Source organism: Coloeus monedula (assembly GCF_965178545.1).
Source record: "Coloeus monedula genome assembly, chromosome: 4".
Lineage (NCBI taxonomy): Eukaryota > Metazoa > Chordata > Aves > Passeriformes > Corvidae > Coloeus > Coloeus monedula.
The window spans coordinates 41,272,364-41,288,490 of NC_138784.1; the positions used below are offsets into that span (position 1 = coordinate 41,272,364).

At 38.3% G+C, this 16,127-nt stretch overlaps 1 protein-coding gene across 4 annotated transcripts in view; it reads right to left on the bottom strand.

Annotated features, from left to right (window-relative positions):
* The window catches only part of RAB3IP (RAB3A interacting protein), a 33,084-nt gene extending 17,470 nt beyond the window's left edge, over positions 1 to 15,614 (bottom strand). For 2 of the 4 annotated variants that reach the window (XM_082279834.1, XM_082279832.1), the window contains exons 1-3: positions 15,542 to 15,614; positions 6,999 to 7,274; positions 6,533 to 6,794 (exon numbers count right to left, since the gene is read on the bottom strand). In XM_082279834.1, the coding sequence (XP_082135960.1) occupies positions 6,533 to 6,794; positions 6,999 to 7,249 (513 nt within the window). In that variant the 5' untranslated portion in view covers positions 7,250 to 7,274; positions 15,542 to 15,614. Of the gene's footprint in view, positions 1 to 6,527; positions 6,795 to 6,998; positions 7,275 to 14,869; positions 15,132 to 15,541 lie in introns of those variants that run through there. The other 2 variants (XM_082279833.1, XM_082279835.1) reach the window with 2 other exon arrangements.
* Between the last annotated feature and the right edge of the window lie 513 nt (positions 15,615 to 16,127).

Consider the following 16,127-nt stretch of genomic DNA (forward strand, 5'->3'; position numbering starts at 1 on the left):
TTTTTTCCTGGAAGTATAAAAGGCTGTAATCAGATAAAATATAGATCAAATTAATTACTGGGGCAGACAGAACACCAGTTCATCTACCCATTCCTTAAAATATACTTAAAGTAATCCTTTTTAAAAAATAAAAAAATTAATTTAAAAAAATCAGAAAGCACTGTCTCAGGACAATCTGCAATTCTAAAACCTTAAAACATTATTTTACTGCAAATACTGTCTTCCAAATATCTCCTTACAATGTTTCCAAAATCATACTTTAATTATATCCTTGCCCTTGTTTATGCAGATATATAAATAAAATTAAAGCAACTTAATGAAATTCCAAATGTTAGTGTCTATACCACTAAAATTTGAGTGAAGGTCTGACCATAATCATTTTTACAGTAAGATTTTAACACAGATTTGGCAGTAGAAGGGTTACATATGCCCAGTCTCATGCGTACTGAGGATAAACTGGGGTACTTTGCAGAGAAGTAGAAAAAAGCTGATAAGAAATTTGAAAGAAAGTTCTTCTCCCCTTCTGCATCCATTAAACCCTGGAATCTCTTGCAGAAAGAGAACGATGTAGACAAAGTAAAAGAAAGAGAAGTAGCCAATTCTGACCTTCCAAACTTTTTTTGGCCCTAACTCCGTTCTCATCCCCATCCATCTCTTTTTCCCCTTCCCCCCACCAAGAAAGGCATTTCATTCCTGAAATGCAAGAGCCAAGACTATCACTAGTAAGTAAGACTTCAAATACAACCTAACAATGATTTGCTCTGAAAACCTCCACAAGCCAGTAAAAAATAGCTGCCTTCAGAAAACTGTGGGAGGCCAGTCACAAGAGAGTCACAAAAAAAGGCCCGAATGGAAGCTTCCCTTGCGTTTTTGGAAGGTGGTTATTATTTCTTCCAAAGTCTTCATGATTCAAGTAATGTTGCATACAACAAAATGTGGGAAGCTGCATCTTGCCTTGTAGCATGCTGGTATTAGGTCTTGCTCTCAATTTCTGCAGTGAAATTGGCAATAAATTTTTCTATAAGGTAAAGAGTCCTGTTTGACTTCAGCTCCTAGGCTGGACAAGAATTTAGGGACTCTTCTAGAATCATTTCGTATCAAAGGCATTATCCTTCTTTTATCTGGCTTTAACTTTGAATATATTCATTAATTTTTAGTCTAGTTTGTCATTTGGATTTTTTTGCATTCCATACACAACTACTTTGAAAGGTACCACTTAAATGATGGGAATTTTTCCAAACACGGTATTTCTCAAATTCTATTCAAATCTTACTTGCTAGCTACTATTCTGCACACAATGGCCTATCTCTTTCTCAAGAAAAAAAACCACAACAAACACCAAAAAGGCAGCAGGAAAATAGCTACAGATGGAGGCATGAGAAGAAGAAAGGAATACAAAAAAACTGAACACAAAAAAAAAAGGAAAAAAGAAGAGGTCAAAAAAAGAAAGGGGGAAACAAAATTTAATTATTTTGTGTTGGTTTAAAGTATTTCCCATATAAAGTATGGTTCTTAATCAGGAAATGGAAGATTCTGATGCAAAATGCTTAAAAACTCAAAAAAAAGTTGAAACTTTTCCTATAAATGCAGAGGAAATGTCAACATTTCCTTTGGCTTACTTCCCTGATTTGTAACGGAGGCTACATACGCATCAATACACCTTAAGAGGAGGTTACATTAATATTCAGGTCAAGAGTTGTCAAACTAACCATGTGAGTAAAACTACCCCAGGTTCACCTACCACTACTTACATAAAACATTTTGCCTGCAACTGGAAAGATTAGGAGAGATTAAATTAAAATTTAGGCAGATGAGTGAAGTTTCTTAACAAAAACAAAAAGACGACACCAGGCAGTCTACTACGCATGGCTGCTTAGCTGGATTTGTCAAACACTGGGCAAGTTTCCATGACATGATTCAGGAGAAGCATAATGTAAGACGTTATTTTTGTAAAGCAAATTTAAGCTCAGGTTTTTTAGGCAAGGCAGAAATAAAGAGTGCCCAAAGCAAAAAGCTTGGCAATTATTAGAAACATTACTACTGCCTGTGTCTTAAAGGCATTACTAGAGACTTCCCAGCCATAGCCAATAAGGAACCAGAAAAGACAACTGTGTGTGCTAGACTAACCATTAATGCTGCAGTCCTTCAGTTCTGAAAAAGTAACTACATGAAGATGAGGAACTATTAAAAAGCACACTTCAAACACACTTACAGAAGGCAAGAAAAAAAATTAACTTGCATGGGGAAAAAAAACCCCACCTTACAGTTTAAAAGAAATCTGTATCAAAGAGTCATATTGTTGTTTATTTCTCTTTGATCTTCTCAGACTACAGGGTGAGTCTTTAAAAAGAACCAGTGAGATAAGAAATGCAAATTACTGCTTCAAAACCATTCACACTTTACATTCTAGAAAGAAAATCATCCTACATCTAGCTCAGCAATTTAACCAAGTCAGAACTAGACGTGTAATACTGAGGAAAGAACATTTTCTACAGATATCACCTAAATTCTCAACTGTGGGTACTGCTGAATTCTGAAGTCACCAAAAAAGTATTTATATTAAATACACTCCTATTTGACTGGTCTTCACTCAGCACACAAGTTAAACAAGCTACATAAAAATCAGTCCTTTGTAACCAGATTCACAAGGCTGTTTAATGTGACAGAAGATCCAGAATATCTTTTCAAAGTTAGCAGTGTTTCACAAACTACTGAATTATCTTATGGTGTGGGTGAAGATGCTGCTATTTTGCTTTCATACAGTCTTCTTTCTGCTCGCCTGAGAAAACTTCTCTGCCTACAATACACTGCGACAGCGTAAGAGGGGTAGAAACTTTCATCAAAGACAGCCCGGAATCGCTAAAACACCTTCAGAGAACCAATATGCATCCTCAACAATCACAAGCCTGTGGCCTTACAATTGAACTACAATTTGATTTTAGAAAAGACTGAAAGCATACTCTTCAGGACAGCTCTAACACACCCTCATTTTTATTGTTAACTTTAAAGAAAATAACGCAAATTTTAAAATGCTGAATAGTACTGTATAGCACTACTGGAATTCCTGGGTAGTTATTGTGAACCTGTTTATTGATTAATCCATGCAGAGTTTTAAAATATCACGTTTTACTGCTGATCTGAAGACACGAGATCAAATTGTAACACTCGGTTTGTTTCCGAGATGAAAAATGTATACAGAAATTGAAGCCTTTGAAAGAAAATTTTAGATCTGAGAATCAGGCTTTCAAACTGTGTTGAAATTGACCATGCCACATTCTGTACTATCACCTCTTTCACCAGCATTACTGTATTGGGGGGAAAAAAAAAAAATCAATTTTACTCTACTAGGAAAATATAATTAATTCACATTTTACTACAAAAAGTCAAACATGGTTTTACTTGTTACTAACAAGTATACAGATCTTACTCTAAAGACCATGGGAATCATGGAAACCAAGTGTGTTGGAACCATCATCTCTGGCAGACTGCTCTTTCCTTATCAAAGAGGGCTAAAACATCAGTTTGTTTGACAAGGAAATAACTTTGGGCCAAATCACACAAAAATTCAAGGAAAGAATTCAAGTTCATGACTATAAACTGCTAAAGCTCAGAAACTATAGGTAAGCTATCCAAAATACATGCAGGATGCTGGTTAACTAAGCTGAAAAGCAAAAGGTATACGGTATATATAGGTATATATGAAAGATATATATTTGCAAGGATTCCACTAAATTTGTACATCAAGACATACCCTGTATCAAAATACCATCACTATTCTCTGGGAGGCTATCTACACGTGGTTGAGCTATCTTCAATAACCACAGCGAGAGAGCTCAATCCAAACACAGCAGAGAAAATACAAATGCATAGAGACGTGAGGACATAAGGTCCCAGGCATTACAATCACTAAGCCTCTTAACACCTTCTCAGTTTCCCTGATGCTGCTTTAGAAGATTAGCGAAACAAGAAGGGTTCAGATGATGTAAAGCAAACACTACCCATCTCCACCTTTAGAATATAGCCAGAAATTAAGACTTCAGTGAAAAAATAAGCAAAAAATAATCTGAATGGTCTCAAAATTTGAAAATAATCTATCATTTTAATTAAGGGAGCACTTTAAGGCAAAAGTATGTAAACTCTTATATGCCCTTTTAGTACAGAGTTGAGCACTGCTGTTAACCTCTGACCCAGCCTTTCTCCCAATTTTATTACATGATTTGATGCTGCAACTGATCTAGATTGAAGTAGAAAGTATATTTTTCTCTCATCAAGGAACAAAGTTTTGAAAGACTTTTTTAACGATTTTGCCAGCAATGCCATTCATCTTAAGAAGTCTATAGGCTTAAGAAATCCAAGGCATACAAAAGCAGAAAAATAAGAAAATAATACTTATTCTATTACTGAATAATTTATTCAGGAACCATATTGAAATGTCTAACAATTACATGGCATACATACATTATGTAATATAAAAAACCTGACAGCACATTAAGAAAAAAGTTTAACTCCAAGCAAAGACATGAAAAAAAAAATAGTGGATCCCAAGGCCTAAAATTTCCATTTCCTTTCTAGTTCCCTTTCTGATCACAACTGCAACAAATTCAAATCAATCTTTAACATATAGTCCAATAGCACACAGTTTGGGTGGGAAATTTGGAACCAATGAAAAAAGCAAAATAGCAAATTTGCATTTACTTTGTTACTCTCTGCAGCCTGTAAAATTTCCAGGTTCAGTGAGCTCACAAAATTCAAGTGCAAACTGTAACTCTCATTTTTCTCACTAGTAAACAGCACAGAGAATTACAGAGAATTTAAAGCCATTACGCAAAAGACAACCAGTTATACAAAGACACTACCTATTCATTACATCCCTACAGGTTTTGAACTGAGTACTCATCAACAAAAGTGAATATGCTTGGAAACAAAAGTTTAAAGATTGCATGATATATGAGTATCACAGAGAGAATACAGCACTATGTGAACAGCCATGAGTTTTGGAAGAAAGATACCAGAGATGGATTAGGGATAGGAAAAAATAGTGCTCACGCAGGAAGAGGAAGAAAGCGAGTATAATGGAAGGAATAGGGTTTATTGTTGTACAGTCTGTACAGACTCCTGCAGTGACTAAGCAATTCTGAAACAGCGCAAGTTTAGAAAGACAAGCAGAGTAAGCTACCCTTCCAGTATAACACTGGTAAGAATCACATGAGGACTTGAGAATTAGCAAGAACTTTGACATCAACAGTCTCAAGTTAGTGCTGAATTGCTTTTGTTAAGACCACACAAAGAGTTTGAAAGCACATAACATGCAGTTTAGTATGTCCTAGCAGCCTTCATGCTGTTTCCTTAACAGCCTTACCAAATTTCAGAGTGAAGCAGGAAACACTTCAATATTTAAGAGACAAAGTGCGATACACTGCAGTAAGATTTTTAGATCATTCCAAGCTATCAGTAGCAGATCTGAGTTGTGGTATACTGTAAAGAAGAGCTTTTCTAAAGCTTAAATGTTAATTTGTTCTTATTTTCTAGGATTCCAAGTTTAACTGCTAGGATTATATATTCACATGCAAGGTCCTCAAATGTAGCTCAAGTTAATGTTTTCTTTCAGTGGTCAAAAGCTAAGTAAACACACACATTAGCAAAGGAAGCCACTGCTCAGCAATAAAACAATCAACAGAAAAAGCAACGTCCAAATCCATAGTTAAGATTCACTATGACAGTAATGACGACTGCATTCAACAAGATGAAGTAGCAAACAGAGGGCAGCAAGTTCAAACACAAGATGAGCTTAACCCTAAACAAGAATGGAATTACCTAGAAGAGAAGAAAGGGCACATATACAAACAGCACAAAACCTACTCAAAACTTAAGCACAGAGAAATGTTAAAATGACAAATAATGGCTTTGCATTTATATAGCACCATCCATCCAAACAAGACAAAGCGCTTTACAAATATTAATGAATTGAGACACAGTGTCTTCAAAGGTATCCATATTCAATTTGAAGTGTGGTGTAACAGTACTCTAAAGAACACCAGAGACATTTTTACTGCTTCTTTCCTATGCAGTCATTCCCCTGTGAAACATCCCTGTTTCTAAAGCATTTATAAATTCCATGACACATGCTACACTTTTAAACTCTAGAGGAAAGAAGACTCGAAAGGTATATAATCAGTGTCTATAAATACTTATTCAGTAACAACAGAATGACAGAAAATTAACTCCTATTCTCAAATGTCAGAATGAAGGAAAGCCTGCATTTCAAAAAGAGAGTGTGTTTAACCACATATTGCAGCAAAAGTTTCCATGGTTAAGTAGCAGCAGCAGCACTAGGAAAAAAAACATTATCAAAGAATAATTATATGACATCAGCACAGCACTTAGAAAATTTTACATTAAATAATTACATCATAATAAAGCTATAAGAAAAGAGTAGACTTCAAGTGCACCTTCTGGCCCATCTATCATTCTGCAATATTAGAAACACTCTGAAGAGAGAAAAAGCGGGAGGAAAGAAGACAACGAACCTTACCCTCTGAGCTTTTGCAAGTTCTTCTTTCAATCGCTCATAGCCCTTTTCTCTTACTTCCAGTACAGATGGGCTCCGTAAGTGAGATAAACTGTCTGTACTCAACCCAAAAATATCTTCATTTCCTTCAGCAACATCTGCTACTGTAGTGCCCTGCAAAAACTCTCTCTCTACGTTATTGCTCTCCTTCCTGGCATTACTGTGATTGAATGACCCACTCTGGGGTCCAGAGGTAGAACCAAGTACTGCGTCGGTAACATTGATGCTGTAAAGAAAGCAATATATTTTTTATTTATATAATACAGTAAGAGTAGTATTTTAGAAATGGCAGTAGTGATGGTGAATACATAATTATGGACACAATTTAATATTACAACATTGTAAACATTAAAATTGTATCTGTAATGAAGCAAACAGTTTATATGCAACAAACATCAGCAATTTAAATAAAAAGACACATGGCATTTACCTTATACCTGATACTTCTCCACAATTCAGTTGTCTGGGAGATGAATAAACAGGTTGTGTAGGAAGGTCAGAAACATTTAATGCATTGGGTTGGATTGGTGTGGAGGACACAACAGAAGGATGTGGTCGGTAGATTACACTGGGTGAGGTAGTTTGTTCCTGAGTCCCTGACTCATTTACTCCAAGAAGATCTGGTGTAGTAGGCGAAGCAAGGTTCACTTCATGAAAGCCTTCCAAGGGGTCACTGGCCATAATAAAAGCCTCATTATATGAATCCCTAAATGAAATAATCACATTATCAGAAAATAAACAGGAAATAGCTGTCAGATATATTTAAATATTTGAATGAAACACACTCAAATATGTTCAGAATACTTCATGATAGAATGGAAACTCTGGACTGTTCTTGCAAAAGTCCAAACTTCAACCACCAAAAATGTTTCTTCCCACCCATTGCACTGCTGAGTCCAGAAGATCTAACAGCAGACTCTGCATCTAAATGGGATGATGAAATCAAGAACATACTCTACATCATAAAACAATGTAATTTTTAATACAATCTAGAGCTGTTTCATATCAAAACAAATGTATTTCATTCATGAAAGGGGAAGACCTGGGAATCAGTGAAGAAAAAAAAATTTCTAAATGTAAAACTTCAACTTTTCATCTCAATGAAGCAAATAATCTAGAACAGAAATCAGTGAACCTTTAAATAAATTACAGTCCATAGTGGTTTTGGTTAAATTACTCATCTGATCTTTTAACAGTTCACTGAAATGACAGACTTAGCCAATAAGATTTCTCATTAAGTATGATGATGTATATTTAACACATCACATGATCAAGTGAACAGGACAACTGTGAACAAGTACACCAAAAATACATTACAGGTAGAAAGTACTACAGATTGGCAATTTATGACAATCTTTCAATTTATTTTTTAATTACATATGCTTTTCATCAGATCAACAGAAAACAAGTACAACACATGATTTTTACAAGTCCTATTTTTCAGCAGTTTATCAGAGATGACCAAAATCTTTGCATAATTCAAAACTGGAAGTTGGAAGTAGTATGGAGAAATCTGTGAAGGAATTACTTAGCACTGATTATTCACTGCAAAAAAAACCAACAAACCTTTTCCATGTTATATAAATACAGAAGAGAGAAAAGGCTCAAAAAAGATACTTAATGTGGAAAAAAAAATCGTGCATCTAAACAAAATAACGTATTGTATTTTACAGAGAAAGTTGCCTGGATCTTACACTTGAAAAGACAAGGCAAGGAGAAGATCTAGAAAGATGATGATCATAACCATGAAGAAAGGATGCCGTCAACTTATATGTACCTCCAGTTCATTAGCCACTTCACAAAACACACAGGAAGACACCAAGAATGGAATCCCAAAATTACACAGGAAGCAATGTTTTAGTTAAATTAAGACTTTCTGGTCACCTTAAATTCAAAGAACACTACTCAAAACTGTTCTGCATCTCAAGGATTGTGGTGTGTATACACCAGTGCAAAACAAGTAGCTTTACCACATCAGCAGGTACATGTGGGAGAAATTCAACTGTTCAGACAGCAAGAGTATGTTAATTTTTCTCTGCCTCTGCTAATTGCTCCCACCAAAAAAAAAATCACGCCCCTCTAAGAAACGGCCCGGACTCAAAGGACAAAAAGGACCTTACACGAATGAAAAGGACTATTTTTGTTTCAGATTTCTTTTATGCAGAAAATTTTATGCAGAAATTTGTTTTATTTTGAACTATCAAAACAGTTGATATTGTTTCATTTGCACAAATATGATTTACACAGAAAAACACTGTCACAGTTTTGTGCTTTGAAGCTTTCCTATTATAACAGAGATGAAAAGCTTATTTTTGAGTTTAAGTAACTTTGGCAAATATTGCTGTTTGTTTTCCCTATAATTCTTCTTAACTATTGGAAGCATTATAATTACATGCTCTACATGATGATAAAGCCTGTTGAGTAGACAAATTAAAATGAAGGAACTGACACAGCTACAGGACATTTCTCTTCAAAGTTAAATTTCAAGAATGTTTTCAGCTCTACAATGCAATTATTACATCATTGTTTTACATTTCGTAAGCTAAAATACTGCTGTCTTTGTAATTCATCACTCCAACTGAAAAACATCTATGTCACAGATCTCAAAGTCAAGGTCACATCTACACAAACGCTTTCCCTTTCTTTGTTCCCACTGCTCTCCTCTTCTTTGAACACCAAGCCAGCCATACCCAACACCACTATACTGGCAACAACACCAGCCGTCACTTCCCATTTCCGATTCATTGGATCCCAGTCTTCACAACTAACAAAAGACACAGGCCCTGAACAAGGATGTAGAAGGGCTGCCTGGATGCCTTGCCTTTTCTACAGCGTGTAGGAAAGTGCACCCAAATCCACAAAACCAAAGCAGAAACTCAGACCCACCTGAGAAGAAAACAGGAACATGCTTCTGTCCCATACTCCCTGCTATTGACTAGTTTCTATTTCAAGTTTGAAAGACACATTGCGAGTCACTCTTAAAACTCAAGGTCAGCCTTGATACTCAGTAGAGGTATCATGGAACTTAGATCACCAGTACCGCTGACTGTCTACAGTACATGCCCATTAGGCTAAACTTTGCTACGCAAGTTTTTCTCAAAAAACTGATTTTTAAAAAAATACTACTTAACCTTCCCCAAGAATAAAAGAAGGATCCAGAAAAGCTTATTTGTTGTTCTTTAATTTATTTTACTTTTTCTATATAAATCTTAGGGATATCTGTTTGGACCAAATACTTTTAAGTACAGAGAGTAAGCAACAGGTAAAAAGATGCACCATTCCATATATTTGTGATAATAGACACAAGTTCATCTACAATCTGAAGTGCAGAAGGCCATGCTGGCTCACACACACACAAAAAAAAAACAATTGAAAGCCTACTTATTATCTTTCAAATGTTCAAATGCATTTCTAGCTGTCCCTCTGGACCACCACATCAATTTCCGATGCCAAAATAGTATGTTTGGGGGGAAGGACAGGAGGACTCTATCCCACCTACAAGGTCCCACTCCTTTGAGAAATGTTCCACCTAAGTCTTTTCTACAGCTTTTCCACCTGCCTATATCCTAACCTGTCTATATCCTGCACTATTTTTAACAGTAAGAAAAAGAAAGAGCCCAAACCAAAAAGATTATGGAATTTTATTTACAAGACTATCACTCTGCTTATCCATTAAATATTGACCTCAGCCTAAACAGTAAACAAACCCATGCATAACCTCTCAACTATCAAAGAACAACCTCTTTCTGAAACATTAAGTTAAAAAGTTTAAAAAATTATACAAGTTATTCCTGGAAGAGCTGAAAATAAAGCCCCTCAGATATATTTTTCCCATAGCCTGTCAAATGGGCACTCATAACCAAACCATCTGTGTAAAACACTTTCCATTCACAACTTTTTTCTTCCCTAAGATTACTTCTCACTAGGCAGTGAGCAGGCAGAAGCTGGGTACACCACCCAGACAAGACAAAGAAGCCCATATTAAGTATCTCAGTTTCAAGACCCACCAACACCATTATGAAGACACATCACACATTAATGAAACCAAATACATAAGCAAAAAGGCAGGTGGTAGTAAAATTAAAAGCTCTCTTTTGGGAAAGAACTCTTCAAAGTAATGGTACCAATAGGAGAAGGATTAAAAACACACATTAAATGTCAGTGTCATTAAAGATTAGAGGCTTCCTTAAGGCTTGCAGGAAGGATTCATATTATTGGCTAAGGCAGCGATGAAGAGCCTTGCTGTGAAGGAACATGAAGCGAATGGTAAGCAGAGGAGAGCTTTACTTGGAGCCAAGCTGACTGTGTGCAAAAAGCACACACTGTTGACACAGCACTCCCGAGTAGTAGTTCTGCTACTGTGAACAAAAGCTGATATTCTGGCATTTCAGGCCAGCACACAAATAAAATAATTAATTTTCTGAACACCTTTTCTCCTACATTAATATAAGGTGAAAGCGTGGAATCACATTAGTGCCTCCCAAATATGTGATTATTTTTGTCTTAGTTGATAGTATGCAATTAGGATCACATAAAAAATGTTAAGTACTGTAATAAATCAGAATGAAACAACAAAATTAATTCATTTCTTTATGCTTTCATCTGGGAAAAAATGCAAATTTGGTGGGAGCTGACAAAATGTCACTTTTTATTACCTCTTCGCTGCCACACTTGCACTGCTGACTAACCACAACTTCATGAGGAAACTATGCTCAAATCTGTTATTTTCTCTAATAGTTAAACTGATTTCTTTGTAGTACATTTTAGTTTACAACAGTCAGTTAAACACTTCCTATAGCTTCTAACAAATCGAGAACCACAAACATTTTTTACAGCAGTCAAATCAAAATGCTCAACCTAATTTTTCTATTATAACTCTAAGAGGGGTTTAGCTACTTGTCTGATTCAAAGCACTCAATACTAAAAAGCTCCCTGAAATGCAATTTATTGTGGTTTGTTTCCTTTTGGGAAAAAAAAAAAAAAAACACATTGTTGAAAACCGCCTACTATGAACTCTGGAGTTTGTCTTTCACAGATTGCTTTTGAATACCAGACACCTTGAAGAGAACAACTCTGAACAATCTCCTAACTGCTATAGTCCATTTAAAAGCAAAGCCAACACCAAACATTTCACACATCAGTAATCTCATTTTTAGTTTTAATAGTAAAGAGTACCATCACTACAGAATGGCTACCTGTTCAAGTAAGAAGGAAAGAAAAAAAATCCCCTAAGGAAGAAAGTTAACATCTCTAAATATTTTTATCAACAGCAAATTCTAGTTAGCATTTCTCAAAAGAACTGCCTATTAGCCACTGTGGTTTAACCTCCATGCAGCAAGCCTTTTAATATGTAACTGAGTCTCAAAGACTTCATTTATTCAACTCCGTCTGCCTCAGTTGATTTGAGAGGGCTCCAGAAAGTGGAATTTTTTGCAGCAGTTCCTCAAAAGGACTGGCACTAGCCCACCACTGGGCCTGCATTCTTCTCAGTTGGTTTAGGAAAAAAAAAATTAAATATGTAGCATTATAGAGCCTGGAATGTAATATGTTTTTAACTCTAAAGAACTTAGTAGGAAATTAAGAAAAGTGGACTAATGAACACTTTTTAAAGAAGCAGTTCAATTAAGTAGAGCTACTTCAAACCTATCAGATGCAAATAAGCAGGTTAAAATTTAAATTGTTGTAAGGCATATACGGGCATTAATTTCAAGTTAAAAACTAATTCAATTACATCTATCCAGCAACAGATATTCATGAGATGCAGGCACAGGACAAAGTTTGGTAGATTCTCTTCCTAAACTGTTTTACATTTAAGCTTAGCCAGAGATTCCAAGCAAGTTTAAACACCATTATCAATGCCAGTTGATTGCAAGAACACAATTCAAGATTTGGCATAGGAATTCCTTTAATGTTTGCAAAAAATAATTCCCACTCCTAAAATTTTGCAATTGTGATAGGAGTTTCTGCTTCAGGAACCCAAAACAAAACTTTTTTTGGGTTTTTTTGAGCCAGCAAGATATGAGAGAAAACGAAAGCACTGAACTACCCCAGTCTTAACATATTCTACTTTTATTTACAAGTGACCTCACAACATGTATTTACCAACAGGTGATAATTAGGCAAGATGGTAAATGGAAGGTAAACTGTAAGCTCGGCAAGTCTACAGAATTTAACAGCTAGCAGAAACACACTTGGCTTAATGTGAGAATATTTTTCTACTGCATTCCCTCTAGTGTTGTCATATAATACTACGATGTGGGTTTTCTGTTTTTATTCTCACTTTATGCATTGAAAACACTATTTGCACTGTTTTAAAAGAAACACAGTTTACTTGATAGCAAGATTTTGTGAAGTTAAAAGGATTTTTGTTTTGATGAACTGATGATTAAAAAAATCTCTTTAAAAAACTTAATTATAGGTGTATCTTCAATTAGAAAAACATAGGTACAGATAGTAAGTGTCTCTCTTACAGAAACAAGTAGCACAGGAGATTCCGTGACCTATATTCATGAAGTGCTTGTGAAACTTATAAATAAACATGGTTTAGACTCTGGTAGATAGTACACCTCTTACTAGAGAGAAAAGTCAGTGCTTTGCAAATGCAAAGAATACCGCAAACTTTCACTGTAAACAAACATTCAAAGAATGCTGTTCCGTTCAAAAAGACTCTCAAACCAAGTTAATAAAACTGAAAATATGATTCTCTTTGCAGATGCTGTTCTTTTCAAAGCAGAGCATTGATCTGCCTTATCTAGTAAACAACTTCACAAGCCCATCTCAGGTTTAAACCTGATCACAATGACTGTAGTGTTATTCTTGCCAAGACTTGGACCTAAAGACCCTCTTGTTTTCAGTTACCATTGAAAATATTCAGTAATTTAAAATTCAGTAAAATTATGATGAATTTCCTGACATTGTATTTGCAAATGCATTTAAAGAAATATTTTCTTAATTTATTAAAAAAATGGTTAGTACATTAGTAAGTGTTAATAAAGTCTCTAATACAAGTCTTGACAGTCAGGTTACAGTAAGACAATATTTTACATGCCATATTAAAAAGGGTCTTAAAAATAAAAATCCAAAGTACGCGTCTCTTTTCTGAGAAAATCCATAAACCTAAGTGGAAGAGTGAGTGACCAGCTCATTTGGTATTTCACATGAATTTTTAAACCAAGTCAATAAAAGCTATGAAGACAGCTGCAGTCTACAATCAAAATGCTTCTTGTGACTGTTCTGTTCTCCTACAGAAAAAAAATCCCCTTTTAAATATAGCATAACAAGATGGATATTCCAGTTGCAGCTGTGAGGTGCACTCCCATTTGTTATTTATTAAAAGCATAATGAGAGAGGTAAATTATTCATCCTTCTTTGCTCACTAGGTAACATTAACCAAGCACAACAGATGAATGACTGCCAAGACACAAATACAGAATGCCAAACTTTAACCCTTCCAAAAACTCATTAAACAGATCTATAAAAGAAACAACAATAAAAATACTAAAGCAACAAGATTTCAGGTTTTGCCCTATAGTGAGGAATACAAATATTCGAACAGATGGTAGCTGCCAATACATACTTCTAGTCTGAATAACCTTACATCTGCTTCAAAAGAGCTGATAATTTCACAGTTACAGCAAGTCTGTAGAAGATTAATTATTTTATCTATCTAGATAACTGTTTCTGAGACTTCCTAAGAACATGCTTTAAAATGAACACAGCAGACAAACCAAGCAATACAAAACTTAGTACAGTATCTGCAAACAAAACAGACAATACTTTCAAACTCATAAAAGCACTGTAGCTTTTGGCACCAAGACAAACTCTGGGGGTATCATTAAGGCTTTGGTCACTCTGTGTTCTCTTACTTCCAGATCCCTGAGACTCTCGGGGAATTAGTGGAGCATCAGCACTCTAGCAGCACAAATTTCTGCATAGCCCATCGCTTGAAATCAACTTGTAACCAGAATTTACTTTCTGAGCCTTACTCTCCAACATAACTACATCAGAAATTAAAGCTAACTCAAATCTGCTACGCAACTAGTACAGCTTACACCACCACTTACCGGCGACTAGGTATGACCCTCGATACTGCTCGACAGACCATAGGCATCCAGAAACGCTACAGGCGAGCGCAGCCCCACAGTCCCACAGCGCAGAACGCCCCTCCGGTCCCTGCTCACGCTGCTCTGGCACCCCTCGAGGGGGGTGAAATCTGCGAACCCCACGAGGGGCCCTGCCCGCCCCCCCCCCCCCCCCCCCCTTCTTTCTCTGCCCCTTTCGGCGCTCTCCCCTGATCCGCACCTGCCGCCCCGCCGGCCGAAAGCTCTGTGAGCGGAGGCGAAGCGTTCAGCACTAGCTCAGCTTCTTCTCGCATCCCTCCTCTCCTCGTCTCGGTCGCTGCTGCCCGGCCGCCCTTCCCCTCGGGCCCCGCACAAGCACTACGTGGGGAGCACGGCAGCTGCTCCGACCCGCCGGCGCCCGGGGTGCGATGGCTCTTTGTCCGCCGCTGCTGCCTCCCTCGGGCAGGTGCTCCCGGCACTTCCCGGCGTGATCCCTGAGAACTACTTTTGCCCAGTTTTGCCTTCGACTGCGGCTGGACTCGGGGACAGGCGCATCCCTGCCGCCGACTGCCCCTTCCGTGCCCACGCAAGCCCCGACGGATCCGGGGACGCCCTCCCGCCGCAGACGGGGACAGCAGCACGGCCCGGACCGTCGCCTGTCCCCACGGTCTTCCAGGCAGGGACTCACAGCCGCCACAGCCAGCCCGCGCCCGGTCACGGCGCCCCGGCTAGGGGCAGCGCTCCCCGGTGGCGCCGGCTCCGCCCGCCTGGGCACAGGCTCCCGGAGACGCGTCGGCGGGCAGGTGCAGCAGCACTGGAGGGGAGCCACGGCCCAGGCAGCCACCCCACGTTCCCGCCGACGGAGCCGGAGCTGCAGCCGGGGCCAGGGCCGCGCAGCCCCCGCCTCACGTACCTGCCGAGCCTCGAGAGAGGAGCGGCCGCCGCCACCGCCGCGTCCCCTCAGCGGACCTGCGGGGCCGGGCCGCGCATGCGCGGCGCAGCGCAGCGCCCGCAGCGGGGCGGGGGGGCAGGTGTGCACGGCCCCGCTGGCGCCCCCTAGGGGCCGGGGGTGACCTCCGTGACGGGAGTGGGCGGGACGGAGGGAACGGCCCGGGCCCGCGGGGGCCTCCGCTCGCCGCAGAGGGTTAAAACAGGGCAACATTGCTTCTGGTCAAGGGCAGGCGAGGACAGGGCTGTTAAACTGAGTGTTTTGTTGCCGTGGAAAACACAAGGAAGTTAATAATTCTGTGTTTAACGGTATGCAGTAACAAAGGCACCGGATTGCACAATTAAAAATGAGAAAATGAAAGATATGCCAGATGATTATCCAGCAATTTTCATTCATGGGGCATGCACTGCTCCAAATTGTGAACCTCCCTAATGTGTATCATAATCAAAGACTGAACTCTGCACACTAGATTTCTAAAATGAGGCCATGTATAGAGCTATAAAAGGACTCACTTGCTAAGAAGAGGTGTTTTTCCAGCCCCAGTAGTTTG